The sequence below is a fragment of the Vanellus vanellus genome, assembly GCF_965231255.1.
Source record: "Vanellus vanellus genome assembly, chromosome: 4".
NCBI lineage: Eukaryota > Metazoa > Chordata > Aves > Charadriiformes > Charadriidae > Vanellus > Vanellus vanellus.
This window is the reverse complement of record NC_138909.1, coordinates 40700525-40727440: the sequence shown is the minus strand read 5'-3', so window position 1 is coordinate 40727440 and position 26916 is coordinate 40700525. Positions and strand designations below refer to the sequence as shown.

At 38.9% G+C, this 26916-nt stretch overlaps 1 protein-coding gene across 1 annotated transcript in view; it reads left to right on the top strand.

Annotated features, from left to right (window-relative positions):
- Nucleotides 1-26916, top strand: part of MARCHF1 (membrane associated ring-CH-type finger 1) — a gene marked incomplete at its 5' end in the record, with an annotated part of 97147 nt that overhangs the window by 39512 nt on the left and 30719 nt on the right. Inside the window, 2 exons of the mRNA XM_082482524.1 lie at nt 6953-7003; nt 20490-20569. Of these exons, the coding sequence (XP_082338650.1) occupies nt 6953-7003; nt 20490-20569 (131 nt within the window). The remainder of the gene's footprint in view (nt 1-6952; nt 7004-20489; nt 20570-26916) is intronic.

Genomic DNA, 26916 nt, shown 5'->3' with positions numbered 1-26916 from the left:
GCTAGCTTCTTATCTCATGATCAGTCAAGGGCAGCTACGTGACACATGTTCTCTTGTTTACTGATTTGTGTTGAACTTATTTCCAACGTCATGATTGTTTCATTTGTCATTTTGGTGAGGATTTCTAGGAACTTTTCACTTTTGCTAAGTACGGTACACCAAAGTAAAATCTGGCTCTTTGTGTGTGCTGTTAAAGGAGTTGCACTTATGTCAGGTGAAGGTTTAGTATGTGCTGTTTTCTGACTGTATTCTGTGCACGCCTGTGCTCCGCTTCAAGGTTGATTCAGTGCTGGATTTTTATTTTAAATGTAATGGTGTATTTATTCTCATTTTTAAACCGGTTTTGACCTTGTACTTCTGTGCCATGCAGAGAAAGTAATGTTGTAACGTGGAAGTCGTCCATGTAATTGCAGGTAGAAGCATCACTGTGAAACCCTTATGTTGTAACAGCAAGCATGCTATTGACTCATCTTGGCCTGCGATGGAAATTGCTCTGAGCCTCATTAAATCGTAATTAGTATTTTCATCTCAAAAGGGTGGTGGATCAGATTCTGAGATATTTATCATGCTTATTAGCAGCTCACACTAAAAAAAAGCTGCTACGCTGAGTCCAGTGAGACTGATGTGGAGTAAGACAGTATAAGATAGGAGAGGAAAGGGACCTAACCCACCAGAGATACCAGTGCAAGAAGTGGCTATAAGTAACGCAGTGATATGTCTGTGCCAGGCAGTTTGGTGGCACTGTAGATTTCTGTTCAGAGGAAAAAACGGTGAAGAAGAAAATAACTTTCTAAAATGTTTAACTCCAAACCTTATCGCAGTGGAATTACCGATGTGCGATTTTTATGGTCTTACGTGCTGGAAATCTGATCACAAAGATGTCTTAGTTGCAAAATAAGTAACAGGACATATGACAAGTAAGGCACCTGTAGATTATTCTTCTGTAAGGATAGCCCACTAATAGAGAGGTTCCTTGATCGTTGCTATGTACTCTTCTACCCACATACAAATATGGAAAACATGCAACTTCTAGGGTAATAATCCAGTGTGACATAAAGAAGTTAGTTTTACGTAGTCAGTTTCCACAGCTGACAGTCAGAATGGCATGTTTGAAATGCTTCGGTATGCTCAGAAGCGTTGTTTGGGATAATCAGCCAGTTTTGTACAGCTGTGATTTACAATACAGACCTTCAGGCTGTTTAGATTTACCTTCTCCACAGGCTTTTTGCCTATTGACCTTGTAGGTGATTTGACATGAATGTTGAACTTGTTAGTGAAGCTAAAATTTGTCAGAATGGCAAGTTACATGTTTACAAAGAAGGGAGATAAATTTTCTTACATTTTCAAATACAGACTTAACTATCAATAACTTTATATTTGGTGATTTAGTGGTATGATTCATTTATAAGAGGATGGCTAACTGTTGAATATTTGAAAGTATGGAAAAATCAGATAAAATATGTAACGGCACAGAAAATAATTCCATGAATAATAAGAGATAACTGTCAATCTCTTGATGAGCTGCTTTCTCAGTATTCTTTTTGGGCTAAAATCTGCTTTCCCCACGTCAGAGCTGTTTAGAAATCACCAGTTACTCTGAAAGTTGTTAGGAAACTATCCCCAGCAACTGATTTCCCCCTGCCCCTCCTTCCCGTAGAGAAAAGGCTCCGCAAGTCCGAACTGGCCAAGAGGCAGGTTGTATGCGCTGTCAAAAGTAACACTGACATTATCTTCTTGGAATAAATAGTCATAAATCAATACGTACATGCTTGTATTTGTTTTAATAATTTAGACCCCGACAAGAGAAACTGTGAAGTTGTTCTTGAATAACGTAACAATAGCCATACTGCGGGAGACGGTGTCATCCTGGCACTGGCCATGCCCAGTAGCACGTAACTAGGAAGAGCGGGAATACATTTACATATCTATGCCTATAAATACATTCATATAGATAGATAGATGTTATATGCATTTAGATGCTTTATTTATATATAGGTGTGATACAGTATATATGAATAATAGAAACAATCCTTTTTATACTATATGTATATTGTTGACATTTTATTTAATTTTTACTAATAGCTATTATTATTTGTATTTTATTATTATTTTAATTAAAGGTTGCATCTGCATCACAGTTTTTAATATTCCTAGCAGTCTTTTCTTCTGTGAGTTGGCACTTTGAACCCGGCTGTTCTTTGGTATTGAAAACATTCTGGGTTCCAGCGTAAAACTATGCATGATGCCCAGTTATTTCACAGTGTGTTTCTATTCTATCTTAGTTAATTACGGGCATGCTCTTTAGGTTTCCAGCGACTGACGTTGCTAGTTGAGATCATCTACATATCTGATAGCTCAGGCCGTAAACTGAAAGCAGTTTCTGCTCCTGTTCAAAATTCCAGAAGAGAGAAGGTGCTGAAAGGAGGCTCCTGTGCAGGGGGGGGGGGGGGGGGGGGGGGGGGGGGGGGGAGGGAGGGAGGTGAAAAGGAACTTTAGGCAGGCAAACCCGCTTTTGTTTGGCTTGGCTTGTGCTTACAGTTACGAGACATTTATTTTTGTCATGTGTTGTGATAGGACTTGTAGAAATAAATCTGTCGTTACGATCATGTATAGAACTCTAAGCCTGAAGACTGTGCAGATATGCGTGAAGCAGCGTTGCACCGCTGGGATGCAAAGGTTAGAGCCCACAGAAAAGAAAACAAAAGCGAAATATTTTGTGCAAAGGTGGGTTTTTTTGGAGGGGTTTAGTTTGGGTGTACATGTGTGACAGGCATTGTTGCTTAAGATTCTCCTGTGAGTTGAGGTACTGTGATTAGTTCTTGATGCTATCGTGCTCTCTTCGGAGAGGTGAAGTGCACTCCGTTAGCCAGCCCAAGGGATGCTCGGAGCCAGAGCAGAGCAACGGGCAGCTAAAGGAAAGAAACCAGGCAAACGGATTAGTTAGTTTAAAATGTGCTTTGCTACCCAGCAAGACTTTAAATCATTCACGGTGCACATGAAAATTTAGCGTGAGTCAGAAAGCAACCAGCTAATATACCACTTTCCTCCTCAGAACGAGAGCCTGAACTGTTCACAGCAGTATTTTAGGCATTTGTTACTACTACCCTAGTTATTCCCTTGCATTAGTAAAAATACTGTTTGTTAGCAATGTAAGTCACATTTGCAAGTTGGGAAAAAATGCGTCCTTAAGCATCGGAAAGTTTAATGGGCTGGTCACTGCAAAAACAACAAAAAAAAATCAGTTCAGGAAGCCAGGCGTGTGCTGAAATAAGGTTTTAGGAGGTGGTGTACTGACGCAGAAAGAGAGATTTAGCTATTATTTTATTTTTAATTCTTTTAATTCCTTGTTACAACCAGAGTTGGTTTCTTGGTATGATATGGTGGGACCGGTGCATAGAACTTTCCTCCTAAAGCAGTTTCATGAACGTGTCATAATCTGAAATTTCGTGGCATTTTTTCTCTTTTGTCTTCCTCCCGGAATTTGCATTGAAGGTTGAATTGCATTTGCAATTATATCCTTGTAAGTGATCTTGGTAAAGCTGAACCCTTAGGAAATTTACAGACGCAGACTGATTTTTTTCTTGATATTCCAGTGGAATAGTTACGGGAACTTGTTTCTGTGCTATTACAGTTTTGAAGAGATACCTGATGAGTGTTTGCAGGATGTAACACAAGACAGAAGAGATGAGATATTTGTGGTACAGGATGTCTGGAAATAAGGAGAGGCTTTCCAGTGTGGGTTTTTTGGACTGCATAATACCACGTGCAAGCGGAAAAACTCGTACCTGTCATGGCCAGGAGGAATCTTGGCAGGAGGTGTTTCGCTGTTTTGTTGACTGGAGAGAAAGACAGTTTGAGAATTTTTAGCAAGAGATCTCTCTGAATATTTTGGGTTTACTTTGCTTAAGGGCCAGACCTCTGTATGTGTAAACTTAGAAAACTCAGTCAGGGAGATCAAGAGCCCTAGTTATAGACGTTAAGTAATTCCTGCTGCAAAGTGTTAATTCTAAAAGGCGAATGCTACTTTCTTTGAAATAATCTGATTGGAACGACACGATAAGACATTTCCCTGATGCACAAAAATATGTGTAGATGTTTGAACATATATTTCTTCGGCTGTAAACTTTCAAATGTAAATTAATATTGAATGTGTGGATAAAAAAATCTTTTTCCTAGTGTTTAGCAAGCTTGTAGGAAAAATGTGCTTCAATAAAGATAGTTCCTCTTTACTTACAGTAAGAAAAGGAATCAATTATTCTTAACAATGTGAGTACTTTGTAAAGATAAACCATTAAAATAGAAGCACACAGACGTTCTTTAAGGACACATTTCAAAAGAGATTTTGCCATAACTTTTCTATTCTGTTCTTTCTTTGTATGAACAGTCATGCCAATTCAATGTGAACTTGAACGAAGACTTCTATCTTGGATTTATCTATGGTTATTTCATGCAACATTTTGTGTTTTATTTATATGCTCTTCAGGATAAACGACCATGAAATACCTGAACTTGGAAATTATGATTAAATTTATTTATCTATTTATTTATTTTCCAAAAAACTGTAGAGCCAGCACTCTGTCCTTCAGCTTAGACCATTCAGTGTATGATGCTAGGACCTTTCAGTTAGAGGGTCAAGAGCTTGTTGTAACTAAAGTGAAGGAGATATGTGCCATAATGAAGAATGGATCATGTGAAAAGCCTAGAGAGCTGTAGTCAGGAAACAGAGTTTGAAAATGAATCTTGGATGACAGATTATTAAAAGAAAGGAAGTTGGAGTTCCAGACTTCACTGCACTGTCAGAAAACACAAAATATTTCTTTAGTCCAAGTGATGGAGGATGAAGTTTGCATGCTTTTAGCGGGGAGTTTCTCAGCTATGATCCCCGTCCATAATTTTTAACCACAAAAGGAGAATTAATTTCATGGGTCCATAACTTCTATTATTTTGAGGTCAAAGCAGAGCATCTCTGAACACTGACCCAGAATATCTGAACTATATTTTCAATGGGTATAAATGAACACATTCAAAACTGTATATATTTAATGTTGTCTAGAAAGTGTAAGCAATTATTAATTTATTAGCAAAGCTACAGTGGATAATGCATCACAGAAGTAATATTTGAATCATGGAATACTTTCGGTCAGAAGGAATCGTCTGGTTCACTTCCCTGTTCAAAGCAGGGCCAGCCTCAAGGACAAGATGTAATAAATGAGTGCATAACGTGAACAACGTTTTTTTAATGCTTCCTAAAAAAGAAGAAACTCTGAGACACAAACCTGAAGGTGGGTTAAGTCCTGAGAATTAGCTGGTATGGTGGAATAAAATGGAGAATGATGTAGGGTCAGGGAGTTCAGTGACACTGGTTTTCTGAGGGCAGAAGTACGTTATGCTAATTAATGCTAGTGAAGACAAGGTAAAAAGAGAGATAGGGCAGTAGATTAGTATTTGCAGTGCAAAAGATTGATGGTGCTGAGGGATGGAACAAAACCACAAGCTACCTACGGTCCGAAGGAAGAGAGCTATAGTAAGTTTGTGAAACAAGTAGGCTTGAAACTTTCTGTAGAAACTAATAAATTCATATCTAACTGTGTTTTTCATTTGGGTGTGCTTGCTGGGGTTGAGGTCAAAGCAGCTGTTTTGAGATAAAAATGGGAAAGTATTTTTTTCTAAATGTTGCCTGACAAATAACCTAAGGTTGGGTTTGGGTGTTGGTTTTTTTTTTTTTTTTGTCATTTTTGCCATTACAGAATTGTTCTGTGCTACAAATTATAGGGGAAATACTAATTTCTAGTCTAGACATGTACATTAACAGAGTAGGAAATTTAGCCTTTTTTAACTGGAAGCTTCTGTATTAGTTCTTTAATGAAGGATGGGTCATAGTCAAGTTGAAAGCCTTTTATGGACGTGTATGCATCAAATTCTTCATGTATGTGCCTGCCTGCCCCAGCGATGCATGCGTTGCAAATGGAAGCTGCACAGGTGAAAAGTTTACTTTGGGTTTTGTCCCCCTGTTCCCCCCTGACCCCCACCCTGAATAAGTAATTTAACAATCTATCTTGCATAAATGGTATCTAGTTCAACCGCTTCTAGGTAAAAATCAGTCTTGTTTATATGAATAATTCGCCTTAGGGTTTTAATCCCCATTCTCAGTGCTGAGAAAAACATTTCCGTGACCTCCCTAAGATATGTGCATTTACCCAGGGGAGGAACACTGTTTCTGAAATATCAGTTACATTTTCAGTGTACATGAAGCTGAGTCTAGTGCTGGGCAAGTGTAAATAGTGAACGAATTATCAAACCACTGCTTCACTTCCTCCTTTGAATTGCCAGAAAAAAAAAAAATAAAAAAAAAAATTGTGCTATAGAAATGTAGCTATTCAACGTAAACTTTATTAGTGTATTTCAGCCGATGGTGTTGGGGGGGGTGGGGGTGGGTGAGGATGAGAGGGGATGGAGGGGTAGGTGTTAAATTGAACTATATCTATTACTGGTTACTATTAGTTGTTCTCAGAAAATGTCAGGCCGGGAAGACATATAGTACTGGGTTAATCTTCCCGAAAAGGTGAATTCCACTTTTTGAGCAGGGATGTGTCCAGTCTAACTTGGTGGATTTTATTATTTGTCATGAAACATTCCTGTCATACAAGAGTACCAGTTTGCATGAGAAGCTATGATGAATCTTTCACTCACAATGTTGTTTTTTAAAAAAATCCAAATAATTCCACAGTAATTAAGTGCTAACATTAATATCTTACAGAACTATTTTCAACTTTTACTGATGTACTTTGCATGAATATTGTACTGATTTATTCATTGAGCGGTCTACCATTGCACGTCAGTAGCCAAACTGAAGAGAAATAGAGGAAGAGAAACGCTGTACGCTCAAAAAGACTCTTTCTCGGGTAGAATTTGAATGACATAACTTTCCTCATCTTTTAATTTTGTTTTCCAGAATGACAAATCCCCAGGGCGTTCCACAAGTCGATCAAGTAACATTTCAAAGGTATGTGAAATCTATTTCCTTTGTAGAGAATTTAAAGAAAACCGAGTTTATCAAATATAATACAGTATTTCATTTAACCGTCTTCTGATGTTTTCTTTATAAACATCAGATTTTAAGTTTTTACTGCATCACGTTATGATTTCCATGTAAAATCCATCTTAAAGTATAAATATTCAATTAGTTATTACTGTAATATGTGTAATAATAATAAGTAAATAACAGTTGCACTTTTTTCACCTGGTTTCCACAACTCCTTAACACTGCATTAACACTTTGTCTTAAGATAAAATTAGTTTGATTTTCTCCCCCTGCCCTACACTAATACTAACAGCTGTAATGTGTGAAGCTATGAATGTGTCATCATTTTGGACTGAATTCTGAATTCCTTTTACAGGGATTTATAGGTCACTGCAGCCAGGGCTTTATATCTAGATGCTTTTTGGTTTCTAGGAAACCGAGAAGGGAAACTGTAAGGAGAAGCAAAATGTGATTTGTACTGGAGTTCTCTGTTTTTAACCCCCCCCTTTTTCTGTATTTTTGGTTCAGATGTGGCTGAAATCTATGCCAAAAAGCCAGGATATACAGGAGGTAAAAGCTAAAAACTCAATAATTGTTTGAATCCCAGCCTAAACATCTGCCATGTATTATGTTGGTATCTAAAGATGAAATATTTTGCATCCAGTGCAAGCACAGTATCCTTAGGCCCCTTCCCCACAATATTATTGTCTGTGGGGTACACACTGTAAAACTGTTTTCTATTCAGAGCTGTAAAGAAAAAATAGTGTGATTTCTTAATTTTAAAACATAGGTATATCTTAGGTTCTGCTCTTTTACATTAAAAAGAAAAAAAATATATGCTAGGCAGAAGGTGTATGAAATATCCAGCCTGTTGCAGGATATGGCTGAATCTCTTCCTGACTTGTTGCCTATTTTTAAAAAGTATATGGTTGTATACTTACAAGCTTGATCACTGTGAAATGTATGTATTATTTTGACTAAGAGTTTAAAGTGCATGTCTATGTTGATTTAGTGTTACTTTTTCTGCTTTTTTAAGTCAGTCGTGTGGGTTACGCTGTGACAAAGCATAAATATATTCACTGACACGAGACATATGGCAGTGACTAACATTTATTTTGAAATAATTTCTGCAGAAACCAGTATAGCTGCTTATTAGAAAGGGGTGCTTGCATCTTTTTTAGTAGCACATTAATAAGTCAGGTTTTCAGGCATGCACTTAAATCTATTTCTGATGTATAGCATCATTCATTCTTTGGCATCAATTTTTCTATGTGAAGCTACCTGCCAGCGAAGCTTTTCAAATGCTGAAAGACACCTGACTGGAAAGCCAGTTTCCAGTTTATTGTCTGTTTCAAAATGCCTTTTTTTTTTTTTTTTTTTTTTGTAAAGTGGGAGGGTATATACATAGAAAAGTGAACACCTAACTTTTCTGGTTAGTATTGCATGGCACAAAGTAATAGAAACAAATATTGCACCTCAAAACAAGATTGGAAGCTTCTAGGTGATGTAAACTATACACCAAAGGCAGGAGTTACCTTCTGTGCAGTGGCAGATCTTGCACACAACAAAAATGTCAATTGACAGAAAAATTGGAAAGTCTTTATCTAGAAATATAAATTACACTAGTCCAAACACAGTGTTTTGATTTTGTATCTCTTACCGCTTTCATTTGCCTGTATGAATAAGCTAAAAAGGGCCATATAGAGAGTTACGTTCTCATAGTTACTGTGTATTGTGTGTGCCACCCTTGTTTGCGCATGGGGCTCCTGGTCCAGCGCAGAGTAAATGTTCCCTGATAATGCTGGATTTTGCACCGCCTTATTTGGGAGATGGAATATAGCAAAGATTCTGTAAATACAGATTCATACTTCATAATGCTCTTAAGTTGTTTATTCAGAGAGGACACCTGAGGTTGGCAGTGTATGCTTGGGCAATTTTGCGTACTAGGTACATTAACTCTGAATTACATGGTATTACAGATTAAACTGAATTGCTGAATATTGAATATGTCTTATCTAGACATAACGAGAAGAAATGGCTTTGTTTTGTTTCTTATTTACCAGATAACTAGTTAGTATATACCTATTCAATCTATACATTTTAAAATCAAACATTCCCTGGGGGGGGGGGAATCAACACTTCAGTTTTACCATTCAACTTCAGTTTTACCATTCACTTTTGTTTTCCATGAAGGGCGCAGAAATTTAGCATGTTGCAAGGACTTTTCTTATCTTGCATATAACTTTCTGTTAAGAATTTCAGTAATAAACTATTTTAGGCAAACGAAAGGACAAAGCCTGATATATTTAGATATGATCTCAATATGAAATTATTTGTAAAGTCTATTGTAATACATGTTACTAAGTAAAAAGAGTGGCTGGCCAATATGTTTCTGTGCATATACTCTTATAAAATTAAGCCAACTGGAATATTTACAAATTATTTTCATGTAACTATAAAATTATTTACCTCTACTTGTGAAAGTCAATTTTTTTAACTTGTATAATGGAGTATTTCATCAATATGGCAGGAGTAAGGCAAAATCCGGCACTTTCATTCTGTTAACCTGACTCAGCTCTGAATCAAGTACTATTTTATTTGTGGGCAAGAGTACATGAACAACGAAAACTGAGTGTAGTAGGGCTATAGCTCCCACTGTCCCTTGTCCCCATAAGACACTGTTCTTTACCCCTTCTGCCCTTGGCACTCCCGTGCCATGCCAGCACCAGTTTGCTCAGCGGGTAGAATCATAGTATGGTTTAGGTTGGAAGGAACCTTGAAGATCATTGAGTTCCAACCCTCCTGCCATGGGTGGGGACACCTCCCACTAGACCAGGTTGAAAACCTCCAGGGATGGGGCTTCCACAACTTCCCTGGGCAACCTGTTCCGGTGCCTCACCACTCTCAAAGTGAAGAATTTCTTCCTAATATCTAATCTAAATCTACCTTCTTCCAGTTTGAAGCCATTCCCCCTCGTCCTATTAAAGAGAGAGCGAGCATTTGCCCAAACTAATTTGTTGATCCGTCTCTGGGTTCTTTTCCAAATATCCCACTTGTGGGGTAACCACTGAGTTAATTGCGGGTTTTTGAAAGTAATCTCTCATCATTTTATACTCTCACTCTTCCATACTCTGCCCAATTCTGTCTGCCTGTTTGCTGGTGCTCCTGACTGACAGTCAGCTGTGGCTGTCTTCAGTGAGTACGGGGACCTGGGACAGTCCTTCATTCGCTGCAGCCTATACATCAATAAAACTGCCCTGGGAGTCCAAGAGCAACTGCATCAGTTGGTTGTCCAAGCAGAGACAATTAGGAAAATGTATCAGTGTCTGATTTCTGCTGCAGTTCTGGTAATAACCTAGATTTTTCCTGTAGAATCAATAAATCAATAAACGAGTCTTGCCTTCTGCCCCGCTAGCATGGGGAGTAATAGATCATATTTGGGACTGAGCTGTATTTCATATTATCTCATAGTGACAAAGAGGAGCCCTAGTTACTAACTATGACTTTCAAAACCTATATCTACTGTAATACATATAAATAAAAACATAGAAGTATTGGAAATGTGAGTTATGAACCAGCCTTGCTGGTTTTAAAATATTGTTTTGTTTTGTTTTTTTTAACCCTTAGACTTTCTCTCCCACCCATTTCCCACGGTGCTGGTAGTAGAGGCAACTTTATTATTCTCTGTAGAAGAGAAGTCTTGTGCAGTGTTCTGGATTTCAGAATTAGAATTATCTTATCTATCTGGGTGTGTTTAAAATCTAAGTAAATTAAAAACTTGACCTTGTTTGTTATGTATTTGCCACTGCTTAGTTCTGTGTACTGTAGATTTTTTCAGTAGACTTGTTATGTCTTCCTAAATATGTGTATAATTCAAGAGGAAAGCTAGTCTGAGCAGGATCTGGTGGATTCATTTCTTTCTGTTGTGGTTAACCAGTGGAACAAATCTTGTGTTGGAATTACAGTCCATAGAGGTTACGCTTATATGTGTTTCTGAGGCTGCTTGGTTATATTAAAACGCTTTCTGGAAGAAATGTTTCTAACACATTGTAATTATCTTTCTGCATGTTAATTATGATTCAAGAGCTCCTTAGAGAAGGATGCTTTCTCAGCAGTAAGATTTGAAATTCTCTGATGGGATCTTTGGGCTTACTTTTCAGTGCAGGGAAACTCAGGCTTGGCGCAAATTGCCCGGCTTTTGCTTTGGCTCAATTGCTTCTCAAAAGCCATGAGCAGGTGTTAGAACACTCTTTATTTACAAGTCTCTGAAGCATCCATCTCATAAAACTCCATTGAGTTACATCAGGAAGAAGTGATGTGATCAGTTTGGAATATCCAGTGTGATTCATTGGTCTAGTTTAGAATACGAAAAACAACAGAGAAGGGAAAGAAGGAAAGAACTGATTTTACAATATGTTTTATGCAATTTCTAAACTGATTTCTTATGTCAGGTCGGGCTCCTCTCAGTAAGATACAAATGAAATCCAAAAGGCACCAGCATGTCACAGTAGTGCCTGCTAAAGTTTTAGATGAAAAATTCATTGTTGCCAACTTACTGATTGTGGATTTGAGCTACTCAGTTTGTGATTTTGAAATGTATTTCACAAACTGAATACCAAGTTATCTAATATGTAATACATTTTTTTTGAATTATAAATTCCCATTTAATTTCTTCCATTAAAATTGAATGTTTCTTCACATCGGTTTTTATATTCTTTAAGTTTTCATGCTCTCTCACACAAGGTGAATGTGTGAGGAGTCCTGTAGCACAGTTCGGGTGATTTATGCAACTTGAAGCAGAACTCACTATGCATTTTTTTAAATGGGCAAACATACGACCATGTCTTTGGCAGCGATGTCAACAGAGAATGCATAATATCTTCTGCCTGAAGTATTGTAAGCACAAATGATAGGTTTTATGGTGGAAAAAGCATAAAGGGAACTTAAATGTTCATCAAAGAATCATAGAATACCAGGTTGGAAGGGAGCCCAAGGGTCATCTGGTCCAACCTTTCTTGGTAAAAGCACGGTCTAGACAAGATGGCCCAGCACCCTGTCCAGATGTATCTTAAAAGTGTCCAATGTTGGGGAATCCACCACTTCCTTGGGGAGATTATTCCAATGACCAATTGTTCTTATTGTGAGAAATTTTCGTATCGTGGACTTTGATAGCCTGAGAGAGGATTGCAACACCTCTAAGACACCTGTTGCATGGCTGAATCCTGAAGAGCAATTGTATGACCCCTTGCGTTTTGCTGCAGGGGACTGCACTGCTACAAGTTGATCCACGCTTGTTATTCTTACTATTCTTTGCCAATTTCACACTAATCATAAATGACGATTCTCTCCCAGGTTGCCATGGTGGTTTTTTTTTTTTTCAAGGAACCGTGTCATTCCATCCTTTCCAACCGTAGCTTCTAGATTACTGTAATGAGCAGCTGAGAGAAAACTTAGAGCTTTCATAAAAGAAAATAAACCAAGACAAAAATAAGTCCTCGCTCTTGTAAAGTGTAAAATGTCAGCCTTCAAAAGTGCTGTTACAGTGAATAATATCGTGTATACAAAACCAGCATTAAATATGAGTGTAAATGTTACGTTAGTCATCTAAATGATTCTTTTTGCTCATAAGCAGTCATTAATATCAAAGGTGGAGGCTAACTGGCACTTAACTCTCATTATGATTCTGTTACTGTAAAAAACAACAGCACAAAGTAAACAAGTTAGTCAAAAGTATTTTGTTCATCAAAACATAAAGCAGAGAAAGGCAGAAGACTAGAACTAGATACAATGGCATAATAACAATTGCTGCACTTATTTTTTTCCCTCTTAGATGTAAATGTTAGATTTTTTTTGTCTAGAGAATACTTTGTGGCTTGTCCATACAATTTATTGTTTATTTACAATAAACTTAACCAATGGCAAGACTGCAGAATTTACCTAAGTCTGCCGGAAATTTGAACTTCTGAATAAAATTGCATTAAATGCATCTCAGTTACAGGGGACAACTGGTAGAAAACTATACATTTTCAGTTTATTCTTGAATACACTTGACCTGTTTTAAGCTTGTGAGCTTAAATGAGAGGGAATAAATACAAAAATATGATTGTATGTGTACAATGATACAGATTCTGTTTTATTACATCACAGTTCTTACCAACAGCTTTTTCTGAGTATACCTAAGTGTGCCACATCAGCACATCAAGACAGAATTGCATACCACAAAGTACCACAAACTTTATGTGTTTGTACAAGCTTACTTGGTGTGTAATGCTTATATATAATTTCCACTTCTGTAAAGACGTGTTACCACTGATTTCGGTCCTATCCTATGATTTGCAATACCATACAGGTGAAGTACCTTTGATTTGTTTTCAATAAACATAGTATCCAAGTTATGACAAAGGCTTATTGTCTAGTTTTCAACAAGAATTATGATCTGTAACTTACCTACTCCATATGTACTCCCAGAAAGTTTTATAGGGCATTTATTTCTTCTGAGTGGCACTCAGAAGCTCATTTTAGGTCTTTGTCCTAAAAATAATACAATTAAGCAAACTTTATTTCCGCAGTGCTACAAAATTATTTTTTGCTGCAGCCCGAGGTTCCTTGCACTTCATAAAGATATGGTGTTTCTCGTTTTTAATAGTGATGCATTGTGAGGGTTTCACTGTCTGTCTGCTTAGTCATTTCAATATTCTGTCCACAGCTCTCTTGCTCTGGCGCATTGAGGTTCCTCTCTTCCTAAGGGCTGGAATAAACAGATATCAAATACACATCAGAGTAGAGTTGTTCAAAATGTAATAATGATATCCTCACACATGGGAATTTATCCAGTCTGTGTCCTTCGTAGCCCATCGGACCAAATGAAGAATAGGATGAGTGTGTGCACTCACACCTGCACTGGTGGGAGAATGGCAGCAATGTCATATGATTGAAAGCTCTTTAGTATATAAAAATATTTTTGAGGCTTTAAGTCTTGCAGATAGAGGGATATGTAGAAACAGATATCCTCTTTGGAAGAACAGTTTAAATTACGTTCTCTGAATACTGATACTGACTACCTTTAGAACTAAAATGCTACAAAATCCAGTGGAAAAGAAGATGCGTGTTTTGTGCTTCACCATTCCTACAGGCTAAATTTGCCTTGAGCTCCTTGCAGACAGACAAAAGCTGCTGGTCTCGGAGCTTTACACCTTTTGTGTAAAGACCAGCACATCCTTTGTTTCAATTGCCTACATCTGTGTATTTTTTTCTAAGAACTACAAACCATTTTTATTAAACAAGTGATAATGCCTAGACAGATGCATCCTTGAAGGGAATCATGAATCGAATATTGCATTGCTGCAGTACAAAGACTTTTGCAAACTATAATCCATCTGATTAATTCAAAGTTCATCTAGCAATGCTTCTACGTCTACAGAAAGAGTGGATTTTTGAGTAGAGCCTCTGCCTTTAAAATAAAGGTTAACATAGATCAGTAAGATAGGAGAAAAGAAATTAAAAAGCTTATTGAATCTACAAGTCAAAGTTGTAATTGCTTTTATTGCTTTCATTTTTTAAATAGCAGGATAGATTTGCCACTTGCAGTTTTACTTTGACGGAAAGTAAATCTGCTTTAGTGATTTAGATTTCAAACCATTTTATAACAGCATCATACTGACTTCCAAAGGTGCTAAATGGTATTGCTCAGCAGAATCGTAAGGATCTTTCCTTTCCTTCCTTCTGTGTTACTTTTCCCTTTATTCCTTCTCTTCAGAGGCAGGTGGAAGGAGGGGAAGAAGGACAGGAGAGAAAGAAAAGGATTGGGAAAGAAATGTGCAAGGAATAATTTACAAAAAAAAAAAAAAGTGAAAGAAAACGTAACAGAAATGGATTTACCAATTAATTTAACTGTTGCTGTAAAGCCATCGATCAGACTATAGTAACTTTGAGCACAAAGCAGGAATTCCTTCATAAAAGACCAAAAAAAAAAAAAAAAAAGAAAAGAAAAAACCCCAACAAAACCAAGAAACCCCCTTCTCCCAAACCCATGTGCGTCAGTTTCAGTTGCCATCAAGACACACTTTGAAAGACGTACCTGGTTTGGCTCATTTCCACCATGTTTTTGATCTTTTTAGACCTGAGAAATTATCCAAATAGAAGGACAGATGTTTTCCATAAAAAGTTGCATTGTTTACAAAGCAGAAGTTTTCAGATGGAAATACACAGACTGGATCTCCAGCTGAGCTTATGGCCATGCAAACTGCCATAATCTTCTAAGGTATCCATTCCTTGGTGTGCCACTATTTTAATAGGATAGAGTTTCAGCTTTTTAACTGTATTGGCTGGTGGGATCTGGAGGATTCTGTGATGCATCACTGCTATAAAGCATACTTCATACGAGAATCCTAGAATCATAGAATACCAGGTTGGAAAGGACCTCAAGGATCATCTGGTCCAACCTTAATAAAAGCAGAATAAAAGAATAGAATAAAAGCATTAGTTATATTCCCTGGCTGCCCTGCCTTCCCTCAATTTTCTCTGACTTTCTACTTAAGCAGTGTTGTAAGATGAACAGCTTTTGGAAATGCCCTCCTTATTCAGAATAGAGGTATTGGAGGTATTCATTAGCTTTTCCGGTGGTATCTGTGAGGCCATTTTATAGCAGCTGTCCATTACATCTGGTTTATTATTTTACAGCTTAACTCCATTCAAATATGAATACTTTGCACTTGTGCAACATGATTTTACTCGGCTTTTCTGTTAGGTCAAAGTAGAGCCCTTCTCCCTTCTGAAGGGCACAACTCGACTCATGTCCGTGGACTAGTTTCAACACGCAGTGCTAAGCAACAGACGGTCAGTGAGGACTCCCCTTTTTTATTATTATCTGGAAAATTCTATCAGATCCTGAACACCAAAGTAAAGGCGATCTTGATTTGAAATTCTTAATGTCTTCATCAGTGAACTTCATTCTGTCCCCCGTTTCTGTCTTTGCTGCAGTCTTTTAACACAGACATGTATGTGTGATATTAAAGTCCCCTCGTGTCAGATGAATGATTATCGTCTTGCTTGTCCTCAAAACTCCGTATTTACCAGCATTCTGTTTGAAAAGCGTACTACCAAATCCTGTTGAACATATCAAAAATACTTATGGATAAGTGCCCTGTCATGTCTGTTAACTGAATTTCATATCCTTGACGAGAAAGTTCATCTAAACTGGCCACGACAGCAGAAGGTGATGATTGGGGAATCTCCCTCTACTAACAATGTTTTTGAAATGCCAAACTTGATCAGCTGGAGTTGGCATTATCCCTCAAGCACCTTCCTTGTGTTGACGGCATAGGGAAATTAGCTGCCTTGCTTATAAATGAATTGTCGGACAACTTTATTTTGAATTACCGCATTTAATTATGCTGCTGATATAATTTGCTATGATACAATTACTACAATGCTTGTTTAGTTTTCCCGTTCCAATGAGCTGTAGAAGTAGACATCCGATCAAGGAATACTATTTTTAGAAAAAAATCATTATTCTACCTGCCAAGTGGAATTGGAGCCCACAGCATCAATCTGATCCCTCTATTCAACAAATACAGTATCTCAAAATATTCAGTGTGCTAAATAGCAATATAGCAATGGGATAGCAATTATAGCAATAAGATCTGTGTGCTTGAGAGTGTTTCCAACATCTGTTGTATATACAATCCCATCAGAGCTGGACTGATATGATAGGGGCAGGTATACGCAAATGATCATGTTTTGGTTTGTCAGATATGCCACTGAAAGAATTTTGTATTTTGTTGCTAAAACTAGCAGGAAAGATGATTAAAAATAAAAGAAAGCTTACAGGGATGATGGACTTGTTCAGTGCTGTGTTTCGTGGCAGCACAGTACTGCAGAGTCTGAGGGAGGTGGCACCGACTGAGGGAATGTGGCCCTTGTGCAGGGCAGCGCTCGGTCGGGTTCATCTGCCGCTCAGAGGAAGGAAAACGCTGTACTGATGCCGCTATATCTCTTCTGGGATGTAACCTGGAACTGCCATATGGCTGTATGTTGTGCACTGTAAATACGCCAACTGACTAAATGCTGCTTTAGGTACCTTCACGGTGAGGCTGGACTTAAGAGAATATACATTTAGGGGGGAAAAAAAAAAAAAAAGAGTTTGGGTTGTATAGCTTGTAGAGGAGATGGCTAAGAGGAAATATTACCGAAAGAAATGAGGGAAGCCCAGAGGCAGCGTTGGCAGCAGAGAGCCCGTGCAGTTTATGCTGTCAGAAGGCGGGTAGGGTGAAAAAGCAAAGGGGTTTTGGGGTAAAGGGCTGGAATAGGCTTCCAGCTGAGCTGGAATTTACAAGTTTTAAAAACAGCTTGACTAGCTGTGAATGATTATACTCATATGACACCTGGTAGCAGGGACAGACATGACATTAACAGGTCCTTCCACTCCTGCTTAATTTACAGAGATAAGACTGGAATTATTTACAAAATAAGGCTCTCCAGTGAGCTCCATAAGCAAAGATCAGATTATGAATATCAGAAACATTAACTTTCTTGGTTTTAGAGATCACTCCACTAGTCCATTTTTCCATTAAAAGCTATTTTAAAGTAGATGAAAATCAAAATGTGCATTTAAAAGGTCTAGAAACATACTGAATGAAAATTGGTCATAGGTAACAATCTGAATTATCTTGTGCATAGCTTGGCATGTTGCAGTTTTCTTGCTTTATTTTTGAAGACTTAAGTGCTACATAGGCATTTTGCCTGTCCAGATGTCAGGTTTGCTCCAACAGGGATTAGACAAACAAGCAAAAAGCGTTCATTTTTTTTAAAAAAAGAATTTGATGTAAATTATTTTAGAAGGACATAAGCCTTCCTCTGAGTTATGTGCAGCTAAACATAATGCCATTATGCCAGTGCAGGGGAACTAGAAAGTAAGTTTGTCTGAGCAGAGCTGAAACAGTCCAGACCTCTTAACAGCTGAGAGTGAAATGTAAGATTTGAGCAATCGAACCGGTAATGTAATTTTTATCTTAAAGTAATTAGATTTCCACCCGTCTCCAGTCCCAAATAATAAGTGTAAAAGCTTTTCAAGGAATTTGTTTTAGTTTTTGGCTGGGTTCCAGCCCTCTGAAGGGCCGTCTAGCTGGCTTCCTGCTTCAACAGCTGCCGAAAGTTTCCTGAACTCGTGCAGCCCTACTGTACCGTGGCCGGGCCAGCTTAGCCGTTCTCCTCGTCCCTGCAAAAGGGTAATGCTGGTGGCAAGGTGATACAAATCTTGCGTTTACGGCGTGGGGAATAACCTGAGCACTGCTTAAGGTCGAGCCGAAGCCCTCTAGTGCACGGAACCCGAAAGAAGCAATGGTAACGGTCCTGCAGCGGTGCGGGGAAAAAAGAAAGGGGAGCTAGTCACGAGGGATGAATTCACACTCGACTCCAGGACGGGATTTTTTTAGCAGTCCTTCTCCTGGGGATTAGGCTGGAGGGAATTTTTTTCACACAACAGCGGCGTGTAGCCCAGTAACGTGGCTCTGGTGCCGATATCTATATCTTTCCTCATTAAGTAGCTTAAGGTATGCTTAATCGCTTAAAACTAATCACAGAGGCTGAGGTGGAAAAAGATTATGTACCCAACCGTATATATACCATCTGTTACTAATGTGTATGGAAAAACAATTCATATTCCTTCACAGTACGTGTAATTGGAATGTTCCTTTTGTAGAGAGACGTGAATCACAGAATCACAGAATCATCAGAGTTGGAAGGGACCTCTAGAGATCATCTAGTCCAACTCCCCTGCCAAAGCAGGATTGCCCAGAGCACATTACTCAGCACTGCATCCAGGCGGGTCTTGAAAATCTCCAGGGAAGGGGACTCCACAACAATCCAAACAATTTTCCTCACTGCTACTTGTCCTTTCTTCCAGCATTAGACTGCAGATACTCTAATGTTCCTCTTCTGCCTGGTGGTCCCAGGCATTGGAAAAACCATATGAACATAAGGATTGTGCCCAAATGCTTTATCAATTTATTTGTTTATGTTGGCTTAGTTTTCATACCTCTGAGTTTCAACGCTTGGAACTAGTAGTAAAGAATTAGTGTTGTGATATTAACGCATCAAGAGGTAAAAAGGGTAACTCTAATTCCAAAAGCTAGAAGATTATTTTCATGCAAAAGCACCGTTCTTAAGTCTCAGCTGGTATCCCATTAGAAGCATAAATGCACGTAGAGGCGACTGATGTTTCCAAAAGATCTATGCATGAAATATAATGGATATTAAGAGCCTTGGATCAAAGTGAAGTGTCAGCAGGTACTTGCTGTATTTATTTCTTTTTGCTTGTACTATTAATTTTCAAACTGACACCACAAAAATGTCTGTGAAAGGTGAGCTAGAAATAATTTTAATTATGGACTCTATGTGTGACTGAATTTGATTTGCTAGTACAAAAGCTTGGGATGACAGCCTTTACGTCTTTGTGTTATTTGTACTTTGTACTCTTGCTTCGTAATCGTTCTTCCCCTGCATCTGGCGCGTGATCTTGTGGAACTCTTAGGCTTGTAGATAGTATTTTGTGTCTCGATTTGGTAGTGGTGCTCACACTGAGATAGGGTTGCTTACTGAAAGCTAATGCCCTTATCAGCTAAAGGAAGGCCATAGCATGATTTATATTGAACCCTCTCCCCACAATACTGTACCTCACGAGTGATCCTGAAGAACCGCAAAGCCTTGGATTTAAATCTGGATTCTGTACAGCTATGCTGCCAGTAGATTGTGAGGCAGATTGAAATGGTTTGCCGTTAACACCATCAAAATATGTTTTCAGTGGAAGTATTGAGCCACTGAGTCTGCAATTTGTAGCAACAACCCTATGAGCAAAATGTCACATACTAAACGTGTTTTATCTCTCTCCTGCTGTTTGAGAATGTGATCATCTCTGTAGAGATGCAGCCTGCACTTTGGTCTTCTCAGGCTCATCAGTTTAACGTATTTAAGCTCTTCTAGAAGATCTGATTGCCTTGAAAACCTTTTAAAACATACTTTAATTTTCTCGCTGTTCTCTCAGTCCACTCAACATAGGTTAGCTTTGTGCTCTTCATCACTCAGCTTAATGTAAATGCACTTCACTCCATTTTGAAAGGAATCAGCGCGGGGGTTTGATTGCATGAAATAAACCAGCATCCTTTCCCATCAGACATTTACGGCAGATCAAAATCGAAATGAAAATTCAAATGTTGAAAGCTGCTTCCTCAAACAGCAACAAAAAGTAGTCATGAGCAAATGAGAGCTGAAACATTTCAGTCATATTTAGTTCCACAAATGGGTTTTGCTTTTGGTCAGGCTTCCTGTATTTTGTCAGCTTGCATGTGTTCAACAGCGCGCTATGAACAGCAGCAACAGTTACTTTAATTTTGTAATCATGTGGCAAAGCAGTAAAATATCTGCGATGTATTTCATAGACAAAGATTCCAAGTTATCTAACTTATTTCAACAGGCAAGCAGTCCTACAACAGGAACAGCTCCCAGGAGTCAGTCACGGTTGTCTGTCTGCCCTTCCACTCAGGATATTTGTAGGTACGTGCTGAGAAAAATATACTCTAATCTGGCTGATACTTGTCAGTTGTTGTCTTGATTAAATAATATGTAGCTCTTGCTTCTGCTTAACACTATTCATAATTTACATAGACTTTAGTTTTCTTTTGATCTCTCGTTGTTTTGGTTCTGTTTCTGCTTTTCAGTCTCATGCTTTTCTATTAAAATTCATGTTCTCATTTTCATCCTTTTTTTGTGATTTCTCTCTTTCCACCCACCCTTACCATTTCCATCCCTTTCCTTTGCTTACTGCTTTGACCAGATCTACCACCTTGCATGATTTGTCAGAAGATGAGCTTGAACATGCAACCCCTGTCATGGTGCTGACCCCTTCTAATAGGGAGTCCGGTAAGAAACAAGTAAAACGAAGGTTTAGGCGGAAAAGAGAGACTGGAGACAATGGTGAGCATACAGAAAAGCAAGGAAAGGGGAAAGACTGTAAATTGCATCCTGAGACCGCGAGATCCAGTTGGAATGCATCTGATTCATCATCATCTTCGGATGAGAGTCAGTGGGCTCAGGCTAGGAGGAGAGCGAGAGAAAAGGCCAGAATGCCCAGGAGGGGGAGAAGGAGCAATAGATCATGCAGTAACCAGGATGGGCCCTCAAACAATAATGCTGTTGAACTTGTCGCCTTGGGGACAATGGGGAAAAAGAAGCAAGAGGTGTCCGACCCTGAGAATCCTACTTTAAATCACCGCCGAAGAAGGGTTCCAAAGCTTAAGGAATCGCAGTCTTCAGCATCATCTCAGGAAGCACGGATTTCCTCAAGAAAATGTGGGAAAAGCAAAGGGAAAAGCTACTACAGAGATCGGCAGCCTGTGTCTTTCCTTAGACACAGTAAGGATACGAAGGACCGCTTTGCGGAGGCGGGCTCCGGCAGTGATGCTCTGGCAGCCCCACACACGGGAGCGCCCGCTGGGGCAGGGCCCACTGTGACTGACGCTGTTCAGAAGCCTCCAGTGTTGTATGATGACTGGTCTGATGATTTAGAAGTATGCAGGTTAGTCCCTATATAAGAAAGATTTAGCGTTCTTGAAAGGAATTTCTCACCGCCGTGGGCTGAGTTGCCCTTCTCTTGTCTGCTTTCTGTCACTGTTTCTCAGTAATAAACTGCTTGGCAGGCCGTAAGAAATAACACGAAAGCCTTGGCTACAGAGAAGTTAGCATATCTCAATCTGAAGACACACTTCTCTTATTTCAAAACAGTAATCCTGCAAGGGAACTAAATGCTTTTATTTTCTTCATTTTTCTTCATGAAGGCGGTCACGCTGTGTCCTCTGGCAGAGTATTACTGTGTTTTAAATCTCCAGCCAGAGGCAGAGAATGAGGCAGAGTGCCCGATAGCTCAATACAATGGGATATGGAGTTTTTCATTCCCAGGTCATCGGTTCAAATCCAGCTTTGGTCCCTCTTTGTCATTTTTCATTGCCTGACATGAAATAAATTTATGGTCTTGATTCAGTGTCCTCTAGAGCTACCATTACCACGGCAATCTGATGGATGGTGCCTGCAAAACACCCTCTCCAGTTGGGCGTGAGTTGTACGGGACTTTGAACTGCTGAGCGCCTCTACACTGTGAAAGCGTAGGGGCTGTTAGTTTGGTACCCATCACAAGGAGTGAAACAATACAAAGGGTGGTTGGGCAGAACAAGCATTAAAATAAGCTTTGGGAAAGAAAACCCAAACAACCAGCAGTTCTCTCTAGTTCAGAAGTTCGGGCTTCTGACAGTCTGATCACCTTGGTGTGAAGCTCTCAATCAGAAGGTGAGTGTTTCCCCCCAGACATGAGAGCAACTGATGTCTGAATTTGCAGTAGACAGCTGGGTGGACTTGAGTCACTTAGTTTAGTGGTAAATGAAAATGCACCGTCCCGTAAGTTCAACAGAACTGAAACAAGTATTTCTTTTTCATGATTATTTTTTTTTTTTGTTCTCCTCAAACTTGTGAGCCAGCATTGACTCTCATCTACAAAGTGTAAATGAGGATCAGGCTTAGTTTCTTGATATGGTAACCCCCAAACTTCTCACTTTTCTTTGCTGGGAAGAAATTTGCATGGAAATGTAAACACAGTCAGAATGAGGAAGTTCACGATGCCACATCATGCAGTTTCACAGTATACTTCAACCTAGTAACACACTACAAAGGTCCTAGTTTTAAAAAGAAAAGAGATAATGTGCAGGCACTGTGCTTTTTTCATAGCAGGAGATATAAGCCATTGCTAATACAGCTAGTGGTACGCACTCCTTGTTACGCTTACCAAGTAAGAATGGACGTTGCAGTTGTCTGGCCATTGTCTGTCACAATAGTTTAAGATTTTTCGGAGTAAAGTCCAGCTGAGTTTGTACATCAGCTTGTACATCAGGACCACGCCCCTGGCTTGGGACCTCTTCCCTTACAGAAATGCAAAGAAACGGCAGCAGCGGTAAAGACGTTACATATTTTTTTAAGCACTTGAAGTATGTCTACATGGTATGATGCAGAGATTGCACAGATAACTACCTTACATCTTCAGAGTTATCTTAAATTTCTGAACTCCCCAAGCCTGCCTGTATTGAAGATCCAGTGTAGTAGGCACAGTATATATATATATATAACAGGGCCATTTAATCATTATTATCTGAATATGAGCTACCCAAAAACTGAAATAAATTATTTCAGTATGGATCTTTACACAGGTAGGGAAAAAAAAAAAGAGAGAGAGAAATTAATGTTAAAGTAACATTACATTGTCTCATGTAGCTTAATCCTAGCTGTTGCCCAAGTCCCCAAATTTAAGATTTTGCTTTCAGATAGAAAGCAGACTGCAGTTTTTTATCTGTCTTCTCGACCCATTCAATTTTGTTATAATTATTCAGGCACTTTTTGCAAGACTTGGAGATTGGTTCAGGGATGAACTTTGTGGATGTGCATGCAGACTTTTCAGCTAGGCTCTTGTTTAGTAGAGAAAGGTTGAAAACTTTGGATAGGTGTGTGTTCCTGGGCTCACTGTCAGCAGAAATGCTCTTTGAACAAGTGGAGCTAAACTCAGCACAGTTGATAACTTGGCCTGTTGTGCAAAATTTGTCAAGACAGTCATAATTGCATTCATCTTCATGTCAAGGGTAAAGATGTATTTTTTTTTTTTTTGTCATTACTCGGTGTATTGTACTGATGATAATACATCTAGGAAAAGCATTACAGAATCGAATGTTAATTTTTCATAGCTGGTAAGTTGTCTTAATCAATTTGCAGACAGCTGAAGAAAAAGGAAGACATGTTTTTACTACTGATTCAGTATAGACTGTAGTTTCTGATTTTCAGGGCAGGTCCAGGCACTTAATTGACTTATGATGTGAATTTTTCTTCAGATTCACAATCTTGCTTTTGAAAGAAAAAAAAGAATGACGTTTCAACGCAGATATGCACATATACAGTAACCATTTTTCTGCACCAGAAATAGAAAAAGGGATTTTTTTGCACTGTTTATTCTAAGACTGGAGTTAACAGCTGGTTGGGATGTGGAAAAATTGTTTTCTTGAGATGTTTTTTCAAGCATTTCATGCTAGGTATTCATGTCTTCTAGCTGATGTGACAAAACTGGCTAAGAGGTATGGCGCTCACCTAGATGGGATTGTGTGGGAATAGCAGAGAAGCAGGGATCTTGAACATCTCCTGGTGTCAGTTAGCTTGTCTTGAAGTGTTTGGATAGGCATCTTTTTTCCTTTACTTCCTTATGAATTCCTGTCAGTGAAACACATTTCTATACACACATAAGGCTATAAACAGTTTCTTCAATGTGCATTTCCCTCATGAGCGGAAATGCGACAGGACAGGCCCTATTTGAGCATGAGCACGATAGTCATGCGGATAAAGTATAGTGCCATGGCACAATATATACTTCTGCTAGTCTAACGCAGGCCTCTTGGCCACTTCAAGTAGGACATTTCCCCTTCTAGTGTCACTGTTTCTCTATTTCCAAAATGATGAAACAACGACATGACACCAATGATGATCTTTACAATCTCTTCCCTGAACCTATTCCTTTCTTCTGGAGTCCCTTAGAAGGCAAGGTTTCTGCTTCTGGGATTAGGGACCACAATGTAAGTTAGTTCTGACCATGCAGAGTTGTTTTGGCACCTAATTTTTTTTTTTTTCATTTTTTTTGAGATTCACAGGGTAGGCTTTCTAAATCATACATTTGGATCCCCCTTTTCCTAAATTGCCCCGTGTCTGAGATTTTCTCCATTTTCTCTCTGTGTTCTGCAATTTGCCATGTGGCTTGAGGCACAGCCTCAGAAATAGCTTTCTTTGATCTGCACGAGGGTAATCTCACTGAAGGGAAAAGCTATGTGTGGGACACGGTGAAGTGAATGGATTGTGAGGACTTAGCCCCATGGATTTTCACATAGGAATTACTAAGGAAAGAAAAAGGGTTAGCTGATATTACCACTAGTGTATCATAAGTGCTTTGTGTATTGCCTCTGAATTAACGTTGTGGTATTTTTTATTATTTATGACGAGAGAACTGAAAGATATTTTCTGTTTGACTAGTTATGGTTTTGGTGTAAGCTTTTTGTAGCACTGAAGCAATCATTTCAGCAGTAACACTGAACTGTCATTCTGTAAGCTGAAAGAAACCACGCACACTGAAATAGGATGGAGTTTCTCATGATGAAAAAAATGCATATCGGAAGTAGAATTTTGATTTTGTTGAACTCCTTGAATGACTCTATAGGCAGTCAGGTAAAGGAAGGCCCTGATTTGAGGAGTAAATAGAAGAGCAAAGCATGCCAGAAGACTGCTGAGAATGGGGAGAAGTAGTAAGGGAGATGAAGTATATTCACGATATCTGCAGAATCTACTTTAAGTATAATTTTTTAAAATCAGCTTTAAAAAGCTAGCGTATTAATTAAAAACCCATTATAAACTTTGGAAAATACTAGGATGGGTATTTCTATGTGTTAACACCATCATAGTTAGGAAGAAATAGTGTACATTGCACTTGGCAAGAGACAAGATGAGCACGTAGTTTCTCTCTGTGAAATCAAGTGTTGTAAATGTTTGGGTTTTTTTTTCATAATATTGCCTAGCAGGACCTGCAAAAGTAGTATCTTGCATGAAAATACTTACATCCTGAAATATTCATGTAGTAGAGTGCTCACGGAACCAGCAGACAGAAAGCCTCTTAGGAGGAAACAAATCCTCGTGGATTTGTGGAAAAAAGAGAAAGGTGAACAGAAGATAGATATACAGGCTCAAATACTACCATTGAAATTTAACACTCATTTGAAATATTTATACTGAAACCATGAGGTTGGATCCAGTAAATAATTTAAACAGTAGTGCAGACTATAGATACTTGAAATACCATCCAGAACCCTGCAAAATCACCAAAAACGGGAGGATGCTGAACTGCCAGACTGTAGCGTTTGGCTGAAGAGGGTTTTTAACCTGTTTCTCCCTGGGCTGTTTGTGACTTCCTTGGGGTCTCAGGATGATACATTCCTTCATTAGGACCCACATCTCTGAATCTTGTCCTGCACGTTGGCTCCTCACCCTTTCCTTTTAAAGAATTGCGACTGCTGCTTACTTTCCTGTTCAAAGCCTTCTTTCTGCAAGGTGACTTTCTGAGAGGAATCTCCCGCTTTTTTGAGGAATCTCCTCTGTATGACGGTCTAGTGGTTCATCAGTCTTTGAAGCAGTATGAAATCCTGGTTAATTCTATTCTCTGCCTGATGGTTCAAAGCCCCATCTGTCACCTCTTTAGCCATCTGGTTATGCAGTCTCTTTTGGAAGCCCTCCATGACTGAGAAGGCTGCAAGGAGAGCCGAAACAAGGCGAGCATGGCTTTGTTGTGGTTAGGGTCACTTAACTGGGGGAGAACTGAGTCCTGGTTCCTGCTTCTTCTCTCGAAACCTATTCGTATTTTTAATGCAAACACGTGAACTGGCGCCACTTTCTGCTATAAAGTTTGGGTGAGAGGAGGCCCTTGGTTTTAAGGGTCCCGTTATTAAATACGTAAAGCTTGCATATATTCTGTAGGGAGTTTAGTTACTTAAAGCTTTGACTCTCACTAGGCAGGCGGGAGGAAATCTAAATCCTTTTTTTAAGATGCAGTCCCCAGTTCTTTGAACTGTGTTCTGCGCAGTAAATCTCGCCTGACGTGTGCCTTGAGTTGCACTGACAGTGCATCTGAGGCAGGAATTACTTGTAACTCTTTAGATGGTTAGATACCCTGTTTATCACCTATAATGGAAGATTAATAGAAGGACAAGAAATGTCGACAAAATAAAAGATTTAGCATGCTTCTGCTAATGTTGTTTGCTCCTGGGTCTCTTACAAATTCG